Here is a 21,734-nt window from a genome sequence, read left to right on the forward strand (position 1 = left end):
TTTAAGCAACAAACCGGAAATGAAGTATCTGTTGAGTACATCATCATGTTGTCATCTGAAATCGAAGGTAGAACATTTCTGAGTTATTTAGCAAAATTCTTTGAAAAACTAATAAAGTACAAACAAAACTATTGTCGATGCAGATCGAAGATATTTGGTTTCATTACCCATATTATGTATCGAGTTATGACAGAAACATATTAACAATAAAAACTTTGAACAATTTCATTTGCTCCAAAAAAAGTGAAGTAACTAATACCGCTTTACTTTTAATCGTCAATGTTCTGAATATTCTACAAGCTGAATTAAAAGAAAGATTTTCTGATTCAAAAGAAATTGATTTTCCAACATAGATGATGCAGTTAATGTTAGTGGATTTGTCTGATATAGCAAATATGCAGTGTCAAGGAACACTCACAGACTTACGAAATAATGAATCAGTGAAAATCTTTATTTAATAAAAAAGGAGCGATGGCATGGCTTTCCGAGGAATTAGAAGTCAAATACCCAAATTCAATCAAATGTACAAGAAAGCTATCGCTACTATTTCCATCTTCATATTTAGTTGAATATGGATTTAGTGCTGTAAATGATTTACTGGTAAAAAAAGAAATCGGCTGTACATAACACAACGTGGAGACTTCAGACTGAAGTTAAGGAAATTGGAACCTAATAATATAAAATCCCTGGGAAGCAAGCAGCAGGAATAAAGCACAAGGAGCTCACTAAATTAAAATAAATTAATATAGAAATATCTGGAAAATTAATAATTGGAATTTGAATTTTTCATTATATTATTATGTTTTAAAAATTTATTTACTCTGTTTCTTTACAAATTTCCTGGCGATTTCTTCCTAAAACCAATCATATTAGATTTTTAATATTAAAAATTATGTATGTTACATAGGGGGCATAAGAATTTTAGAAAGACTAATGTGGGGCATGGCACAAAAAGGTTGGGAAACAATGCCCTAAAGGGAACTAAATCTAGCTGTCTACTAAGCAAAATAATAAACAATTATTTGCTGCTGGACGCATTAGCAACATCTCTAAACAAAAGAGAAAAGAAAAATTCATGAAAATGGTTATTCATTTTTGAAAAAATTCTCTTTTAGGTCGGAATGCAGAATCCTTGGCAACAATCTATTGCCCGAGCATTTTACAATTTATAAAGCAAAAAGGCCGATAAAAAGCGGACATGGGAGAATGTACAATTTGCATTCATCACATGTTTGCTTATCTAGATAAAATCCAACAGAATTCTACAAGTACTCAAATATAAGTAAAATAAGGAAAGACAGCTTTACATTTAATTCGATTCAAGGGCCACCGCCATTATCTATTATTTACATATAGTGCAGTCACTGAAGGTTTTCACTTCCGATTTCGTTGAACCTCCATCGATTTTCATGAAAATTGGTGAGCAGTTAAAGGACACCTCAAGAAACAAAGGTGACATGATGCTAACTTGCGCTTTTACCCTGGGGGTGGATGCCACCCCTTTTCTGGGGTGAAAATTATTTTATTAAAAATAATACCATAAATCGATAGAGGGACAAATTCTAAGCAAAATTTGTTATATTAAGTTATTAACATAAATCAATACTTTATGAGTTATTAAAGATCAAAGATTTTATTTTTTATTAAAAAAATGCATGTTTTAAAGTTTTTTTTCACGTATAACTCAAAAACTATTAGCTTTAACAAAAAAGTTATTCCTACCAAAATTGAAGACAATAAAAAATTAAATACACTGTTCACTCAAAGTACTAAGCTAATGTTAATTCAAAGTGAGGTATGGGTAATTGAATGTATATTTTTTTCGAGTACTCAAATCTAAGTATTCAAGCTTAAATAACGGGAAAACGATGCATTTTATAGTGTCTACCCCAAAATCCCGACAGCCAAAATCCCGACAGCCACAATCCCGACGGCTAAAATCCCGACACGCCAGAATCCCGACAGGCCAAAATCCCGACAGGCCAGAATATCGACAGGTTTGATAAGTTTCTTTTTAACATATAATTACATTTATTTTTTGTTTATGGCCATCTGTTTTTTATTTTTTGTTACTAAACAAAAGTATTTTGCATTAAAGGTATTAAACAAAAGTCGGAATTTTTACTTATGCGAGCATTGTTGCATGTCGGGATTTTGGCCTGTCGGGATTCTGGCGTGTCGGGATTCTGGCGTGTCGGTGTTTTGGCCGTCGGGATTTTGGTTGTCGGAATTTTGGCTGTCGGGATTTTGGGCGGCACCGCATTTTATAAAATATACCTGCTAAACACTTATCAAAGTACTTCAGAATGCCTAACAAATGAGCTCCAGAAGAAGTTAATAGCATCAAAATTAAGCAAGTTATGATGAAACGAAGAGAACCCTTTCGATTTTTTTAGGAAAAAGTGAAAAATAAAACATACGCATTTCCACAAAAATTAAAATTTATAGTAATCCTTACCAAAATTTCTTTGTATTAGCATAAGTAATGATTTTAACAATTTTCACCGGTTTAGAATGCATATTTTTGAAAAAAAAATAATTTAAAAAAATCAGAATTTTTAAAATTATCGTCATTTTCATTTTCTTTTGATAATAACTATAAAAGTACTCAATATACGTAAAAAATGGTAAACAACCAAATTTGAGTTTTTTCTATATAAAATATTATACCTGTTTTACTATTTCTGTAAGGTGAAAAATAACCGAGATAGAAACGTTTACAGCTTAAATTTTGCTGCGAGAACCATGTAACCGTGGTCATTTAATCTTTGATTTTTAAAAAAGTAAGGGGTGTAAATGATTAATTTCAACGCATTTTAATAGCAATTGGAATTACCTTTCAAACTGTTTTCAGATGAACCTGATATCTTAAAAGTTAACGGAGTTATTAGAAAAAGACGATAACATTTTTTGGAAAAATTTTTAAAAGATTAAGTTTGAAAAATTTTTGAAGCATAAATTTTAATGCTATTAACTTGTTCTGTATCTCATTTGATAGATATTTTTAAGTACTGTCACAAACGTTTAATAAGTTTATTATGTTATAAAATACATAATTTTCCCGTGATTTAAGCTTGAATACTTAGATTTGAAAAATTAAAATTTTTGATCTTTAATAACTCAAAAAGTTTTGATTTATTTTAATAACTTTATATAACAAATTTTGCTTAGAATTTGTCCCCCTATTTAATTGTGGGGTTATTATTAATAAAATAATTTTCACCCCGAGAAGGGGTGGGATCCACCCCCAGGGTAAAAGCACAAGTTGGCACCAGTTCACCTTTGTTCCTTGAGATATCCTCTAACCACTCACCAATTTTCATGCAAATCGATGGAGGTTGAACGAAATCGGAGGTAATAGCTCATATCCACCTTCAGTGACTCCACTAATATATATATTTCCTTAGTTCGTGTTTTATATCAATTATTCCACCTAAGGCAGACCTAAAAACAATTAATTAAAATTTGATTCAGAACAGAACCTTTTCAATTTTGAACGGTATCTTTCTTGCTGAAAGATTTTCTATTTAGTTGACAATTTACAACAGGTATTCAATTTTAGCCCATTAACATTTCAATATTCCATTGTTTACATGACCTCCTAACATTAAAAAAAGAATGTGTGTGTACTTTGTACGCACGTAAGAAGTTATACTTCTATTATATGATTATATGATTATAAACGAAATTAATATACTTTTTATTTATATTTTATTTAAATATTAAACTAATTTATACTTACTACTTCTCAAACATTTTTATTAAAACAGTCCCAAAAATTAAAATAATAAAAGAATAAAACACACACAAACACATTAAAAATGCCACAAATGATTTCTGAACATTAATTGTCGGAAATTTTTTTAACTAAATACGTATTTTCTGAAAATAAAATTATATAATAAATATACTTACAATCATAAAATGTATAAAAAAAATAAAAAAATAAAAGTTTCTATTGGGATTCGAACCAACTTATCAGCGCGGTTAGTATTGGCGTTGTATTGGGGTTCATTCGCATTAAACGCTTCGCCACGGAGACAACGTGTCATTATGTGCGAAGATCGACTAACTAAACCTAAACGGATTAAACTTTTGACATTTTTGAATTACATAAATCAAATTATTTTGATTTTGAATTGAAATGATTTAGAATTGAAAAAATACAACAAAACATAGAGTAAGAAAACAATATATTAGGTGAATATTGATAGAAATTTTGATGGTAATCAAATTATGTAAATAAAAGTATTACATACTATGTATTTTGGTAGGTTCAAATAGGTAGGTACCTATGATACATTTACAATTATTACGTACCTGTTGCTTTAAAAACTATTTAAAAGTCACTAAAATTATAAACTTTTTTTGTTTCTGTCCTCACAACAATAAAACTAATATATTATACATTTGTTTACCTTCATATTGAACAATTATTTATTATTGACAGATCATTTCAACACCCAATCAGAGCCCGTATAACGACTAATACCATATTGTCGGTGTGCGCATGCGCGCAGATCAATATAAATTCACCCTCAATCTCAATCGCGCCTAAAGAAGTGTAACTTCAAAAATGTTCGATTGATATTAAAAAACTAGCAGAATTAACTATATGTTGCCATAACTTGTAGCGATGATTAAACTTATGAGATTATACAGGATGTTTCACTTATATCAATGAGTTGTCTTTGAGTATATTGTTACAAAACTGACTTGACTTTTCTATGACTAAAAGATCATCAGAAGTGACTTTAGAGATGCTAGCAGAGATCTCGTTAGTCATCTTGCTTTCAAGGGATGAAATATCACCCGAAACTTTCAAAATCTCACTAGAAACTTTATATTCTAATGATGTTATATCCGCCGAAACTTTGTTCTCTAACGATGTAATGTCTGTCGAAACTTTCGCAATCCCCTTTCTTTAGGGCTTCCTTCAGACGTTCGACTAAATCAGCCTTTTTTCCAGTAGTGTCCATGTCTCTATCTTCTAACTCAAGTCTTACCTCCGTAACGTGCAGGTCACTAATTAGCGGCTTATGATGTGAGGACATGGTCACACACTTTATTAATTACGATTTATGTTTATTTATTATTTAAGATTCCACACTGTATGTAAACCGAGTTTATTTTCTTTATTATTATCCACTTCTGATCACCAATGTCACAAAACTGACTTGACTTTTCTATGATCTTTTAGGCACTAATGTTTAATTTTAGTTAACTTTATTTATTTGCATTACTTGATTTTACAAAGTACGATTTCTAATTTATTTATTACACCAAATCTTCTAATTTATCTAATTACAAATTCAAAAAATGGAGAAGTGATGATAAACTTCTGCACGAATAACGAACTTCGAATAAACAACACCTTTTTTGACCACAAAGGCCAACACAAATATACATTCAATAATACCCGTGGACAAAGATCTATGATAGATTATGTTGTAATTAACAGAGATATACATCCATCAAAAATAATTGACGTAAAATGCCTCAACTCAGCAGATGTAGGTAGTGACCACAGCCTAGTATTATGTAAAATTAGAATCACCATGAAATCACCACCTAAGCGAGTGGCACCAACACAAACAAAAATCGAAGGACTAAGTACGGAATCCACGGAGTACTTATATAGAAAAAGAATATCAGAGAAGATTGCTGATAATGAAATATTAGAAAACGATAACATCGAGGAAAGCTGGGAAAAACTCAAAAGTAACATAATTAACGCAGCAACAGAATCACTTGGAGAGAGGAAATTAACGAATACCAATATATCAAAAAAGAAAACCCCATGGTTTCGACAGGAAGTGAAGATAAAATGTGAAGAAAAGAATAAAGCCCTTTTACAATACAGAACACAACAAACACAACAGGCATACAACCACTATAAAATAATTAGAAACGAAACAAACACTTTAGTCAGACAAATAAAAACAGAACACTGGGAGAGTTTCTCAAAACAGATGGAACACGACTTCTACGGAACACAAAAGGAAATATGGAGAATGATCAGAGGACAAAGAAAAGAGATGAACGAACTAATAAAAACGAAACACATTCAGAAGGAAACTTGGGCAGACTATTTTCGATCTCTGTTTGCTAAAGATAACGATAACGAACCACCAACACCTGAAGTGACAACAAACGAAGAAATAAATATTGAAGAAGCAGAGGTAACGGAAGCATTAAAGAAATTAAAAAATAGAAAATCACCAAGAGAGGACCGAATATCGAAAGAACTCCTAAAGTATGGAGGACAAGACCTGACCAAACAATTATTAAAACTAATCCAAAAAATAATAGAACAAAACAGAATACCACAAGAATGGAGATCAAGCATCCTAATACCTCTCTTCAAAAATGGAGAAAAATCGGACCCGGAGAATTACAGAGGAATTAATTTATTAAACACAACACTAAAATTAACGACCAAAGTAATAACAAACAAACTCAATAAAATTATAACATTAGCAGAAGAACAACAAGGTTTTAGGTGGGGAAGATCATGCACCGACGCTATATTTATAATGAGGCAGATTCAAGAAAAATCGTTACATTACAACAAACCGGCATACTTATGTTTCGTGGACCTTAACAAGGCATTTGACAGGGTAAAATTAAAGGACGTTATCCATTTATTGTACGCAAGAGAGGTACCTCTAGGAATAATTAAAACGATCGAAAATATCTACCAGAACAACACAATAAAAGTAAAAGTAGATGAAGAACTAACTAACCCAACTGAAGCTGGTAATGGGATAAGACAGGGAGATTCTCTAAGTCCTCTGTTGTTCAACCTGATCATGGACGAAATAATAAAAAAGTAAGAACAAAAAAAGGATACCAAATGGGAGAAAAACAACTTAAAATAATCTGCTATGCAGACGACGCAATACTAATCTCTCAAAGTGAAGATGACTTACAACGTATGCTGCACGAATTTAATATAACCGCTAGAAAATTTAACATGTTAATTTCCCCAAAAAAGACTAAATGCATGGTTATAACAGCAGATCTAATAAGGTGTAAATTAGAGCTGGAGGGTCAAATAATAGAACAACTCATGGAGTTTAAATATCTAGGCATTACACTATGCAGTTACGGAAAGCTCGAAACAGAAGTGGAAGATCAGGTGAATAAAGCAAACAGAGCAATAGGTTGCCTGAATGAAACAATATGGAGAAATAAAAACATCGGAAAAGAAATGAAAGGCAGAATTTACAAAACAGTCATCAGACCAATAATGACATAAGCGGCAGAAACACGACCTGATACAGAAAGGACAAAAAGAATGCTAGAAACAGCAGAGATGAAAACATTGCGAAAAATCGATGGTAAGACGCTGTGGGATAGAGCTAGAAGTGCAGATATACGAAGGAGATGCAAGGTGGACAACATTAATAACTGGGTGAAAAGCAGAAGAGTAGAATGGAACGACCACATAAGCCGAATGACAACAAATAGAGTAGTAAGGACGGCGAGAGACAGTTCCCCAATAGGAAGACGATCAGTGGGAAGACCACGAAAACGATGGAATGACAACTTACTGGAGGCACATTGAAAAACAGACAGAGTAATGTATATATAAAAAGAAGAAGAAGAGAAGACAAATTCAAAAATATACTGCGCTCGTTACATATCAAACTACACCGACGGTTTCAAATTCACAACTGACTAAATATACAATTTTGTTTCCTTTTTATAGAAACATAATCTTTCGCGAATATTCCGGAAAGAAATTGTATGCTTCCATAATACAAGTAAAAGAATAGTGCAGAAAAATCGAGAAACAGTATTTACATAATAAATCAATAAAACTTCTAGAATGAAAAAGAAACATCGAGGTGTGTACCTGTTAAAAAGGTCCCCCTTTTAAATGCATTCACAAACACATAAATAAATTCAGCAAACAAAAAGGGTCTGTTATATTAGGAGCTGAAAACAGTCGGGTGACATAATCATGTCACTATATCCCTACGTGAAATCTACAAATTTGCATTTAGACTTTACTGTAACTGTCCAGATCAGCTAATACTAAAAGTCATCATTAAATATTTTGTTATTATTAGTATATTACGGGCTTATCCAGATTTAGCCATACGGCTCTCACTCCCTCCAAGAGGAAAATTGACTTATCCCAACTTACCTAAGGTATTAAAAGGATTGAGCTCTGGTGGGACCCTTTCCGTGTTATCGAGCCCTAGGTGACTTCGTATGCTGGAGTATCTCCCAAGAATGTTCGTACACATCTGGCCGTCGAGAGTAGTACAGCTTTCTGCATGGTCTTATAAAGATGTTCATTTTTATGTTTTCTTCGGAATGACTCCAGTAGTAGACTTTGCAGTATTGTCTGTGTACTTTGCATTCTCCATTGTCTTCGTATTTGAATTTCCAGATCTCTGTACTTGGCGATCTTTTCAGTAAATGTAGTACGTACATTATGGTTGTTAGGTATCGGTACATCAATTAGTGTTGTTTGTCTTGATAATTTAGTAACTAGTACGAAATCTGGTCTAATATGTGCCATTGCTTGATCTGTGAGTACAGTGCGGTCCCAGTATAGCTTGTAGTTGTCATTCTCAAGCATACTCTCAGGAACGTATTGATAATATCGAAAATGGTCCGTGTGCAGAAGTCCCAGCTTGATAGCAATCTCTTGATGAAGGATATTTCTTAGTGAGTTATGCCGTTCCTTGTATTCAGTTGAAACAAATGCCTGACAGCTCTCTGTAAGATGTTGGATGGGGTCTTGGACTTGACATCCATATCGGCATTTGTCGTTTTGTACCTGAGGATCTTTGACGATACCTTTCAGGTAATTTTTGGTTGGTATAACCTGATCCTGAATGACCAGTAATGAACCTTCTGTTTCAGGGAACATTTTTTCTAATGTCAACCAATAGTTACGGGCATATTATTATTGGAAGTACAAATTTCCTGATTTCCAGGATATAAGAACATAAATACCATCCTATCTGATATTCGGTTACAAATGAAGATTTCAAACAGAATTAGTTTCTTTTGTTTTATTATTTAAGTGACCAACTCTATTTTTGACTAATGTCTCGGAAAATTGTTATTTAACCCTATGTATTTAAGACTCTGGCATTTACTGCAGGACTTGGACCTTTTCATTTCTCGTAATTTTTAGTATTACACTGTTTTATTGTATCTTCGTTTCTTAAAGATTTTAAATTATATTACATTACTGCCTGCATAAAGTTATCCTTAAAATCGATGTAGGAACAAATATTGTAGGTATTCTTTTGCGTAACTAGTTAAACGATTTTATACGTTACATCATCAACTCGTGTTGGGAAGCCACTCAAGTCACGGCACGGAATTTAAGTATGATTTTTCCAAGTGCATAGAGAGTATAAATGTATTGCAATCCTTTTGGATTGGAAATAATACCTACCGAGTATATTAACACTACTTCTATCAAACATGTTATTAATAAATAATGATAATGAAGTATTTTAATTTACTATTATAGTTGGTGTAAATATACAATGCAATGGGATGTGGGGAGAATAGGGGTTATGTAATATGAGCGACCTTAATAACGTATTAACGTTGTTTTCAGATCTTCCGTTTCTTTTATGGTTTTATTGGTTCCCAATATCCGTCGCAATATCTTTCTTTCAAAAATATAGTGGTGATAATAGTATATTGCAGATCGCTTTAAAGGCAGTGACATTGGATACCTTCTTGTTTACATTCGACCAGATGCCGTTTTCATAAAGCCGGGTACACATATACGAGCCGAACTGTTTGCGAACTGCTCGCATACAGTTCGTTGAAATTATATTTACAGCGAACTCATCTCAAACTCACCACGATCCATGGAAAGCGACGAAATAACTACGAACCAACTTGTGCGAAGTTTGTGTAAATTTTTTGTAATTTTATCTTAAAGTCACGTTCTAAATGTAAATAAAGACAGCAATTATTGGTGTATCAATTAAAAATAAATAAAATGAGCCCGGCTAGCTCAGGCGGTAGATGTCTGACTTTCACGCAGGTAGGCCGGGGTTCGAAACCCAGCGCCGACAACCGACAAGAAGATCTAGACATTTTTAAAAATGTCTATAGACCCCAGGTCGACTCAGCCTGAATAAAAATGATAGCCTTGGGTCAAACCAGGGGTAATAATAGGCGGTTGAAGCGTAGCACTGGCCCTGTTACCTTCCTTATATATCGTAGGTCCTAGATATAGCAGACTGCCCTGCTATAATCCCATAACCAAAGCCGCGTCAGCGGTATAAAACGGGAGACTATATAAAATAATAAAAAATATAAAAAAAATTTTTTTAAGAAACGCTTTTCTTTAGTTACGAGTGACTAAAATTAATAATATAAAAAAATCAATTAAAAAGAAAAAAAAATTTAAACTCGAAGGATTATTCGAAAAAAACTGTTACGACAGATTAAATTTCAAAAAGACAAAAATCTCACACATTCGTTAAAAAATTGAAAAAATCTAACACATTCGTTAAAGAAAAGAGTGGGGCGCGTTAAAAAAGGTATCTATCCTCAAACCGTTTATTCGATGAAGACTCGCCCCACGCTTTCCTTGAACGAATGTGTTATAGACCAGTGCAGATAGCTCTAAAATGGACCAAAAAAATAAAAAATTAATAGCAGGATGAGACCAATTCCAAATGAAAGTACACATATTAGATAACATGTGGAACATTTTTCACCAAATCTGGATGAGGGGAACATGGGTTGGGGGAGCGTTTTTAGGGGTGAAAACGGTTAATTACGATTTGCGGCAAAACGGCATATCCTATCGAAAAAGGTTGAATTGCAAAATTGTAGGCAATAGAAAGATCTATAACTTTTGTAAACAAACATTTTTCACATAACCTCAAAATATCCGAGAAAATTGGAAAATTCGATGTTTTTGACTTTATTTTTTTTTTTCTCACTGAAAAAAAATTTTTTTTTTACTTAATATGGTGAAAACTTACCTCTTTCTGTCCCAAACACGCTGTAATTTTTCTGTATAAAAATATTTTTTTAAACTCTTGTTTTTTATGTTTAAGAGAAAATGTAAGCATTTTTTCAATTGAAAAATCTTCCGAAATTTTTTTAGCTTTTTTAAAGAAGTTGGCATTTTTTTTATTTATTGAAACCTCTATTTCCTGATGGTGTAAAAAAATATATACGTTACTGTGGAAAATGTTGTCACAAAAGGCAAAAATCGGAAATTTATGTTCAACCTCTCTCCATTTTCAGACTCTCAGACGTAATATAAGTTGCATAGCGAGCAGGAACCAACGAACCTCTGTTAAAAATTTACTACACTAATGCCGTTGTCTGTGATTTTTAATTTTGTGAATAAATTATAGTTAAAAAAAATAAAAAACACGCTTTTAAAGCACTAAAAATTTAAAAATAAAATATTACTAGCTTTAATTTTAAAAGTTACTTTTAAATTTTTAGTGCTTTAAAAGCGTGTTTTTTTATTTTTTTAAACAATATTTTTTTTAAGTCTGCCTACTTACCTATAAACTACATTTTTTTTAAGCTTTTTTCTCATGAACCAAATTAAAAGTCGCAACAACTTTTTTAACGAAAAAGTTTATTTAATACAGAAGAAAGTAATTATTATAATTTTAATGGCCAATTTTTCATCAATTAATTAAGTTTTTGCTTCTTTGATGGCATTTCTTCATCACATTCGGTAATGCTTACAGATTCTGCAGTTTCCTCTAAATCTTCTAAACCATCATGGTCTTCGTCTACATTTTCTTTATTTGGCATTGGTTTCTCATCCATAATGTCATCATATTCATTAATATCAAAAAAAAAATGGTTTTTCGACATTGGAGCATTTATCAGAAGTACAATTTGAACATAAATTGGTACATTTCAAACCATGCTTTCGGCACCCATATTTTTGACTATTGCATCCAGTCTCACAGCTGCAGCAAATACTTTTTAGTACTTAATATTTCTGGAATTAATTCTGCATTTGTGAATATGGGCACAATGCCACATTCATGTTGCTTCCAGCCCCAATTTGTTGCCGTCAGTTTGTTACCCATCCAAGATTGAATCTGATGGTATGCTCTGTAACAGTGTTGTTCTGCTGCGCCTTCAGTTGGTGGGAGATTAGCTAGTTTAAAAGAAGTTTTTACTCTTGCTAATTGGTATTTGTTAAATCTTAATTGATTCAAACTTATATTTTCATTTCTACATTTATAAATTGATAGAATTAATTGTAAAACATTTTTGGCGATATTTTCTTTACTTGCATCTTTTTTGTAGAAAATATTGGCTAAATGTGACAAGTTTTTATTGTCTAAAGTCGACTTTACATTACATGATTTATCATGTGATTTGTCATATTATTTGGTCATGGAGTGAAATTTACATGTTTACACTGTGTGATTTGTCATATGATTTTGCATTGTTTATACGGCATACGGCTCGTTTTGTCATAAGCATTGTCATGCGGCTCGTCATGGGAAAAATCATATGACATATGACAAATCACATGATAAATCATGTAGTGTAAAGTCGACTTTATAATGCTCTCACTATAGGTTTGTTCCAACATGAACTTTTGGACGGCCCAGAAACCGTCACGAAACTACTTGTACCGTTTGTTGTGCGCATGTTCGTAATTGTATCGCCCAGTTATCGTCCCATGACGGTAATCATATATTTGTCATTTTTGTTGGTTACAGCTTGTGTGCTTTTAGTCGATCAAAGGCTCAAAAAATTTAAAGAATTAAATCCTAGTGCTCAAGTCAGTCCAACCAGCACATTATGCATTTGCCCGATTACTGAAATGATCATCACGAAACCGTCACCGAAAGATCACAATTCTTGTTGGAACAATGGGAAGGACGATCCGATGACGATCATATTTTTGTTGGAACGGATTTTCTTTACTGCGCAGGAGCGTTACCGTTTCGTGACGGTTCTCGGTCGTGTTGGAACAAACCTTATGTTTTCACCGGCGCCGCGTCAGGCTGGGCTGCACCTACTCGCTATGCAACTTACATTACGTCTGAGAATCTGAAAATGGTGAGGGGGTTGAAAATAAATTTCCGATTTTTGCCTTTTGTGACAAAATTTTCCACAGTAACGTGTATATTTTTTTACACCATCAGAAAATAGAGGTTTCAATAAACAAAAAAAATGCCAACTTCTTTAAAAAAGCTAAAAAAATTTCGGGAGATTTTTGAATTGAAAAAATGCTTACATTTTCCCTTAAACATAAAAAACAAGAGTTTTAGAAAATATTTTTATACAAAAAAATTACAGCGTGTTTGAGACATAAAGAGGTAAGTTTCCACCTTATTTGGTAAAAAAAAAATTTCAGTGAGAAAAAAAAAATAAAATCAAAAACATCTAATTTTCCAATTTTCTCGGATATTTTGAGGTTATGTGAAAAATGCTTATTTACAAAAGTTGTAGATCTTCTTATAGCCTACAACTTTGCAATTTAACTTTTTTCGATAGGATGTGCCGTTTTGCCGCAAATCGTAATCAACCGTTTTCACCCCTAAAAGCGCTCCCCCAACCCATGTTACCCTCATCCAGATTTGGTGAAAAATGTTCCACATGTTATCTAATATGTGTACTTTCATTTGGAAGTGGTCTCATCCTGCTATTAATTTTTTATTGTTTTTTTGCTATTAGCACTGGTCTATTAGATTTGACGCGGATTGTCCGATCGGAGAAACAGTGTTTCTCAGATAGATATTGCATCTACAAAATGAAAGCTAAAGCTAATTTTGTGACTCAATCAATTTAGCTAGTAAAAGCTCTATTCCAGAGAGGAAGAGAGGGCCCAATGCAAAATTTAATAAACCATGGTGGAATGATGATTGTAGGGACGCTATAAGACAACAAAAAGAAGCTTTTTTGCAGTTTAAAAGACTATCTAATTACGATAATTACTTAAAATATCAACAAGCAGAAGCTTATAAAAAAATAATTATTTTAGGCAACAAAAGAGCTTCTTGGAAAAACTTTTGTAGTAGTTTAAATAAAAATACACCTATTAGCAAAATATGGAATGAAATCAGAAAATTAAAAAACGTTTATAATCCTCCCAATAATCCGATAGTTGAAAATGAGTGGACAGATATATTTTTTAATAAAATTGCTAGACCTTGGGTTATAGAAGGAGAAATTAATCACAGGAACCCAACGGATAATAGACATGACAATGACGAAGCAAACGAAGACAACATGTTTCTCACTGAAGCATTTAGTCTGGAAGAAATAAAGAACTGCCTAAAAAGACATAATAATTCAGCCCCAGGATTAGATGGTATACACTATAGTATGTTGTATAATTTACCCATACATAAGAAAGTTCAACTACTAAATGTAATAAACAATATCTGGATGAGTATGGATATACCACGTGCATGGAAAGAGTACATCATAGTTCCAATTCTTAAGCCACACAAATCACCAAACTGTCCGGATTCGTATAGAGGCATTTCACTATCATCATGTGTGTTAAAAACAATGGAAAGAATGATTAAATGTAGACTAGAATTATGGTTAGAAAAAAATTCTAAAATACCTGCAACACAATTCGGCTTTAGAAAATCATGTTCTACGATGGAAAATTTAACGCACTTAATACTGGATATATATAACTCATTTTTCGCCAACAAGTCGGTATTTGCTACATTCATAGACATAGAAAACGCATATGACAATGTGAACCTACAACTTCTATACCACAAAATGAAGGAAATAGGACTGCAAGATACACTCTGCTGGAAACTTCATCAACTTTACATCAATAGAACTCTTTATCTTCAAATCAATAACAAACTAATAGGACCCAGAGTTTCAAACATCGGGTTACCTCAAGGGAGCATCTGAAGTCCAATATTATACACTATTTATACAGCACATATAGGTCAAAGCATAATTACTAGCAAACAAGGTAAAATATTACAATTCGCAGATGATATATGCATATATGCAGATCAATTGGAAATAGAACAAGGCAGTAGAAAAATAAATACAGTATTTAAACATCTACAAGAAGACCTAGATCAAATAGCATTAAACATATCAACAAAAAAAACACAAGCTTGTATATTCTCCCGAAAACGAAACATTCCAGAAGTAGTGGAGTTGCAAAATGTCTCGTTTAAAGTTCAACCTAAAGTTAAATATTTGGGTATTATACTGGATAGGAAAATGATTTGGAAAGATCATATTGAGTATATCGTAGCAAGAGCTGACAAAGGGTACAATGCGTTACGAGCAGTAAACTATACAACCTGGGGAGCAGATCCCAACACAGCATTACTAATGTATAGGTCATATATAAGATCAATATTAAATTACGGATGTTACTTTTACAATCAAGCCGCCAAAACCCATCTTCAAAAAATAGACATCCTTTCAAATAAATGCCTCAGATTATGTATAGGAGCTTTGATGAGTACTCCAATATCAAATATAAGCGTAGAATATAATGAACCACCGTTATGGTTAAGAAGGAAAACTCTGTGTGAAAAATTTATAACTAAAATGATAACTAAAGAAAGCATAATATGTAACAACTGCCACAAACTTTGTATAAATGACCTAACCACAGAATACTGGAGGAAAAAGCCAACATTATTACTTGCCGAAAGTTACAATAGATTAAGACAATTTAAAAATAAACTACATACATCAACTCTGACATCCATGTTTCAGATAAATCTTAACAATATACCAAACATACAACCAACCTACATGAGAGATTACTCGAAATTTCCAGTTTACTTAAGGAATGCCATGTTTAATATGGATATAGAAACTTTATTTCCGGGACATTACCAAATTTATACCGATGCACAGTGGGCCGAAAAATTCAAAAAGCGGCCATAAATCGATTTCGATGAAAGTATTAGTCTGGCTTTCAGAATTTGTAGGTACTCCGAGAAATAGATAAATAATGTTTTCCTAGAATTTGAAGCAGGTAGAAGGCATATTGCGGCAGCCATCGGTTCTCAAAACCAGACTTTTGTGTTAGGATCATTTCTTTGCGAACATTCATTTAGTGTACTACTAAATGTCAACTAGTGAATGTGTGTTATAAAGTGTCTGACTCAAGTGGTTAATTGTACAGAAAACTTTCTCAAGGTATGTATTTTCATGTTATATAAATACTTATGAATCAAAGTTAAATTAGTATACATATAGATATAATTACTATGTAGTCGATTTTATTGAAAATTTTATATTATACTTTAAAATTATGTTGAGATATAACATATTTTCCGATCCGATCCGGCTTTGAAAAAATATTAAAAAAATAGCTTGATCATTCCCTAATAACATACTAAAATTTGATAGGCGCCTTCAAGCGCCTTTTTGAGATATTTTGGTTTTGCTTATCGATATGCATGAACCATATCCAACGAATGTATTCTGTAACCATAACAGCACATTTTATTTTGTTATTTAAAATGTAACACCTAGTAATTTCTATTTTCTTGTTGCGTTACTTTATTTACCTTGATAGAGAATATAGTTAAGTTTGTTCGTAATGGTGGTTGTAAGTCTTATTTCATTTGCGTCTTCAAAAAATTTTTTTTATGTAATGTTTTTCTATATTTTTCACAGTGAAAATGGTCACCAGAAGGCAACTGTTTGACGTTTTGTATGAAAAGGATAAGTTACAACGTTCCAGTCGCACAGAATATCTGTTCAAGTATTTGGTGAGACACTACAAAATTGAAAATGATGCAGACGCCATGTTAAAAATGAGGATTTTCACTTCAAAGTTTTGCAACGTCGTTTATGCAAAGCTTGATCAATGTGGGAGAAAAACGGATAGATTTGTGAAAAATAATACAGCGTGGTTAAGTGTATGTGTATTTGAAGAAACTGGATTAGAAATTGATCCGAATGCTGAGCCACAACCAGGAACTTCATCTGGAGGTAGGCGTGGTCGTCCAAGCAAAGAATTTTCTGCGAGTAGTGTAAGATCAAAACGTCGAAAGACTTCAAAGCTGTCATCGACGTTCGAAACCGAGGAGCTTACTTTAGCTGCAAGGAGAAAACTAAAGACTGAAGGAAAAGACGATGCCGCAAAACTTGTCTCTGAAGCACTTTTGACTCCGACTCGAGCCGGTAAAATTAGGACAGCTTGGCAGAAAACTCAGAAGTCAAAAAAAATAATTCCACTCACCCCAGATGAAGCGCTATCAGTAATGATTGAATCAAAAGATACCAAACATTCATATCTTGTTCACAGACGAATAGCAAAAGAACATTTTGCTGATATATATCCGTCTTATCACAAGCTTCGAGAAGCAAAATTACGCTGCTATCCCCGAAAAGAAGGACAAACTGTAAGTGAGTCATGTGCAGAAATATTATTACAGGACCTCTTAGATCATACAGTTAAACGGATAGTAGAATTGCAAAAACCAGTTCTTCGTTCATTATCAACTGAACTTCTAAAGAATTTGAAACTGTTGCTGAAATGGGGATGCGATGGAAGCACCGGTCATTCACAATACAAGCAACTTTTCTCCGATAATAGTTTTGGTGATGGCGATTTATTTCTTACATCCATAGTGCCATTACAGTTATATGCGGAGCAACCTGGACAAGATAAAATTATTGTGTGGCAAAATCCCCGTCCATCGTCAACTCGATTTTGTAGACCTATACGCTTTCAGTTTAAGAAAGAAACGAAAGAGCTGACGGTACAGGAGACATCATATATAGAAAATCAAATTTCAGAACTTCAACCCACTATTGGTATGCTGGATAGTGAAGAAATTGCAGTTTCTCATGTTTGTGTGATGACGATGATAGACGGCAAAGTGTGTAATGCAATAACGGAAACAGCTTCTTCACAAACATGTTATATATGTAAAGCAACCCCCAAACAAATGAATGACATCGAAAAACTATTAAAGAGGGAAGTTGTCCAAGAAAATTTGAAATTTGGATTGTCAACTCTACATGCCTGGATCAGGTTTTTCGAATGTTTGCTGCACATTTCCTATAGATTAGAAGTTAAAGTTTGGCAAATTCGAGGAAGTAACAACAGAGCAGTTTTTGAAAACAAGAAACGTACCATACAACAAATTTTCAGAGACAGAACAGGTTTGCTTGTGGATATACCTAAGAGTGGAGGTAGTGGAACTACTAATGACGGCAACACAGCTCGACGATTTTTTGCTGACCCCTCACTGTCTAGTGAAATTACTGGCATAGATAAAGATGTCATTATGCGATTTGGTATTATATTACGCACCTTATCTTGTGGCTATGCAATCGATGTGCGAGCTTTTGAAGAGTATTGTTTGGAAACCGCAAAACTGTATGTCGCTAAATATTCATGGTATTATATGCCTTCTAGCGTGCATAAAATATTACTCCATGGAGCCATAGTAATCAAGGAGGCTATTCTGCCTATCGGTCAATTGTCAGAAGAAGCCCAAGAATCAAGAAATAAGGATCTCAAAAGTTTTAGGGAGAAACATACACGAAAAATTTCGAGAATATCAGGAAATCAAGATTTGTTAAACAGGCTCCTTATAACTTCAGATCCAGTAATTTCATCTTTGCGGCAGTACCCACTCCGAAAAAGTTCAAACATATCTTCTGAAGTTGTATCCTTGTTGAAGGCGCCCTCGTTAGAATCAATGGAAGCAGATTCTCTTAGAGCTCTACAACTTAATATGGAAAGCCGCCAAGTTTCTTCATCCGACGAGGAAGACGACAGCGCGAGCGACGTAGATTTTTAGTGGTAAGCATACTATTGTATTTACAAGGGCGGATCTAAGGGGGCCCAGGGGCCCATACCCCCCTTGGGATTCACATTTTGAACTGATTATAAAGTTAAAAATTAAATTTTAGTATTTAAGTATATCAAAGTAAGTTATAAGTATAATCTTTTAAGCACTAATATATTAGATTTTAAATAGACTTTATTTCATGCCATTTTTACCCCCTCCCTTGCTAGATTTTTCTATCGCTATGCCCCCCCTTGAGACTTTTCTGGATCCGCCCTTGTTTATTTATTTAGAAGCTAATAAACTTGTTACAGAGCGGAATTTTTATTTTTATACCTATTACCAAACATATTTTGATAAATTTCTCTAAGTTTTTTCGAATTTGTACCTAAATAATTTATAATCTTACTATACTTAGTAACAAGTAACGTATTTTACGGTAATTCATTTTATTTTGTTAATATTTTTTAACCATATAAACAATTAATTGCATAAAGATCGAAAAGTCTACTCAATGTAATTATTAACCTTATGGCCCCCCTAAAAGTTACGCCTGGGTAGTTTAATTTTTTTTATTATTTTTTCCTTTAAAAGACTACAATTTTAAAGCCCTTCAGCCCATTTTCAGATTTTTGACCGCTTTTTGCATTTTCTGGCCCACTGTGCGATGCCTCAAAAATGAATTCGAGGGTGGCCGCTGCCGTGTGGGACCCTAGGACAAGGTATAAAGAGGGTATACGACTTAATGACAATTTTACAACATTTTCAGCAGAACTTATTGCAATACTGAGAGCATTGCAGTATATAAGCAGTATAAACAATAACGAAGAGAAATTCATAATCCTTACAGACAGTGCTTTACTTAAACTGCAAAGTTTGAAGGACATATCAAACTACATATATATTGATATTATTAAGGCATATATCGCACTTAAGGATAAGGGCAAACAAATATCATTTTGTTGGGTAAAAGCCCACTCTAATCTTAAACACAATGACATAGTAGATACTTTAGCTAAGAAGGCTACCAAACAAGAAATTGAAAGTGAATATAAATTAACATTAAGGGCCGGTATTTCCAACCTCACTTAAGCCAAAGCTTACTGTAAGCCTTTGCTTAAGCTTAGATGACTGTATTTCCACTTCAATTTGAGGCTTAAGCCTAGGCTTAAACCAAATAATTTTAAGCTCGCTCGGGAGTTGGTTTAAGCCTTTGCTTAAAATTTGTTTTCTGTTTTTTGAGGTTATTTCTATAGATTATTAATTATAGAGTTGTTTTGAAAACCAACTTTTTAGTAATAACGTTATTATTGGATTATTAAATAATAATCTATTAATTTATTAATCGTAATAACGATTATTAAAATTCTTACTACTTTTGGAAGGTGTAGGCACATAAAAATTGTTTATTTCTACAATGATTGGTAGGTATATTTATTTTACAAAAATAAACTTACATTCCAATTTGACATTTTAAGGAATATATCCAATAAACAAAATTACAAAGACGGATCTATTGCTTATGCAAAATAACAATAAAAATATAACCAGAGAAAATATAGACAATAAACTAAAAGCACATGTACCATGTACACAAAATTAAGTGAAGTAAAAATAACATTGATACAGATGACAAGATAAAATTAAATGTCCACAGTAGTGGTTTTTACCTCAGAACAGTTAGCTCTGGCACTTTGACGTATTCAGAGGTACCAAACCAATTAACTTTACAGCTGAGCATCAGTTTAGTTAAGAGAATGATGGAAATACGGCACCCAGCTTAAGCTTCTCCTTAACTTTTGACACAGGCTTAGCTAAGCAAAAACTTAAGTAGCTATCGAAATACCGGCCCTAAATGATGTTTACGCTAATATTACTAGCAATAAAACCAAAACCTGGCAACAATGGTATAACAACTCAACAAAAGGGCTATTCTACAAAAACATACAATTAAATATTCCAGCTAAATCCTGGTTTAATCATTATCACGGCGAAAAAATCGTTGTTTCATACATATGCAGACTTAAATTTGGACACTGCCTAATTCCAGAACACAAATTTAAAATAGGTCTTAGTGATAGTAATCTTTGTGAATGTGGTGAGTAAGGATCTGCAGAACACATGATACTAAACTGTAGACTAAAGATAATCGAAATAAATCATTTCATGAATCAAGTATATAGAGAAACTAATATTACAAGACCTTTTAATCTAATAACAATATTATCTAGTTTAGACGAACGTGTATATGAGATCCTAATTAAACACATACTTAGTATAAAATTAAAATTGTAAACTATAATACCTGTGTTTATCCCATTTGTCTACCTACCTTTCCGTGGTCTAGTCTTGTGTGTGTACATTGCTCTGAAAGACCCCTGAGCAGAAGTACTCCTTGTTGACATCCCTTATAATACAATTAAAAAAAAACAAAAAAAATAATAATATATAAAAAAAAAGAAAAAAAAGAAAGAAAAAAAATATATATAAAAATTAAAAATAAAAAAAATAATAATAAAAAAAACATACAATAAAGAATAATATTGAATAATACTAGAATATATTTATGATATAGATATATGTATATAAATGTGTAATATTGTATGATTGTAGCTAAAGATTAAATTATTCATTTATTGTTATAGAATCTAGGTATATTTTTAAAATACAAAATCTTATTTTAATAGTAATATGTGAGATAAATATCTGTAGAGCAAAAATAAGTTCGGCTAATGGATTAAGTCCACAGTCAGGAAATTCGATGACACACACACACACACACACACACACACACACACACACACACACACACACACACACACACACACACACGCACACCCACACACACACACACACACACACACACACACACACACACACACACACACACACACACACACACACACACACACACACACACACACACACACACACACACACACACACACACACACACACACACACACACACACACACACACACACA

At 32.9% G+C, this 21,734-nt stretch overlaps 2 protein-coding genes across 4 annotated transcripts in view; one reads left to right on the forward strand and one right to left on the reverse strand.

Moving 5' to 3' along the window:
* The window catches only part of LOC114324739 (protein SERAC1), a 116,390-nt gene that overhangs the window by 38,245 nt on the left and 56,411 nt on the right, over nt 1-21,734 (reverse strand). The gene's annotated exons all lie outside the window — the stretch shown is intronic.
* LOC126888075 (uncharacterized) lies at nt 15,842-19,413 on the forward strand. The gene has a single exon (XM_050656097.1). The coding sequence runs from the start codon at nt 16,626-16,628 to the stop codon at nt 18,759-18,761; it is 2,136 nt and encodes a 711-aa protein (XP_050512054.1). The 5' UTR covers nt 15,842-16,625; the 3' UTR covers nt 18,762-19,413.

Source organism: Diabrotica virgifera, chromosome 1 (genome assembly GCF_917563875.1).
Source record: "Diabrotica virgifera virgifera chromosome 1, PGI_DIABVI_V3a".
Lineage (NCBI taxonomy): Eukaryota > Metazoa > Arthropoda > Insecta > Coleoptera > Chrysomelidae > Diabrotica > Diabrotica virgifera.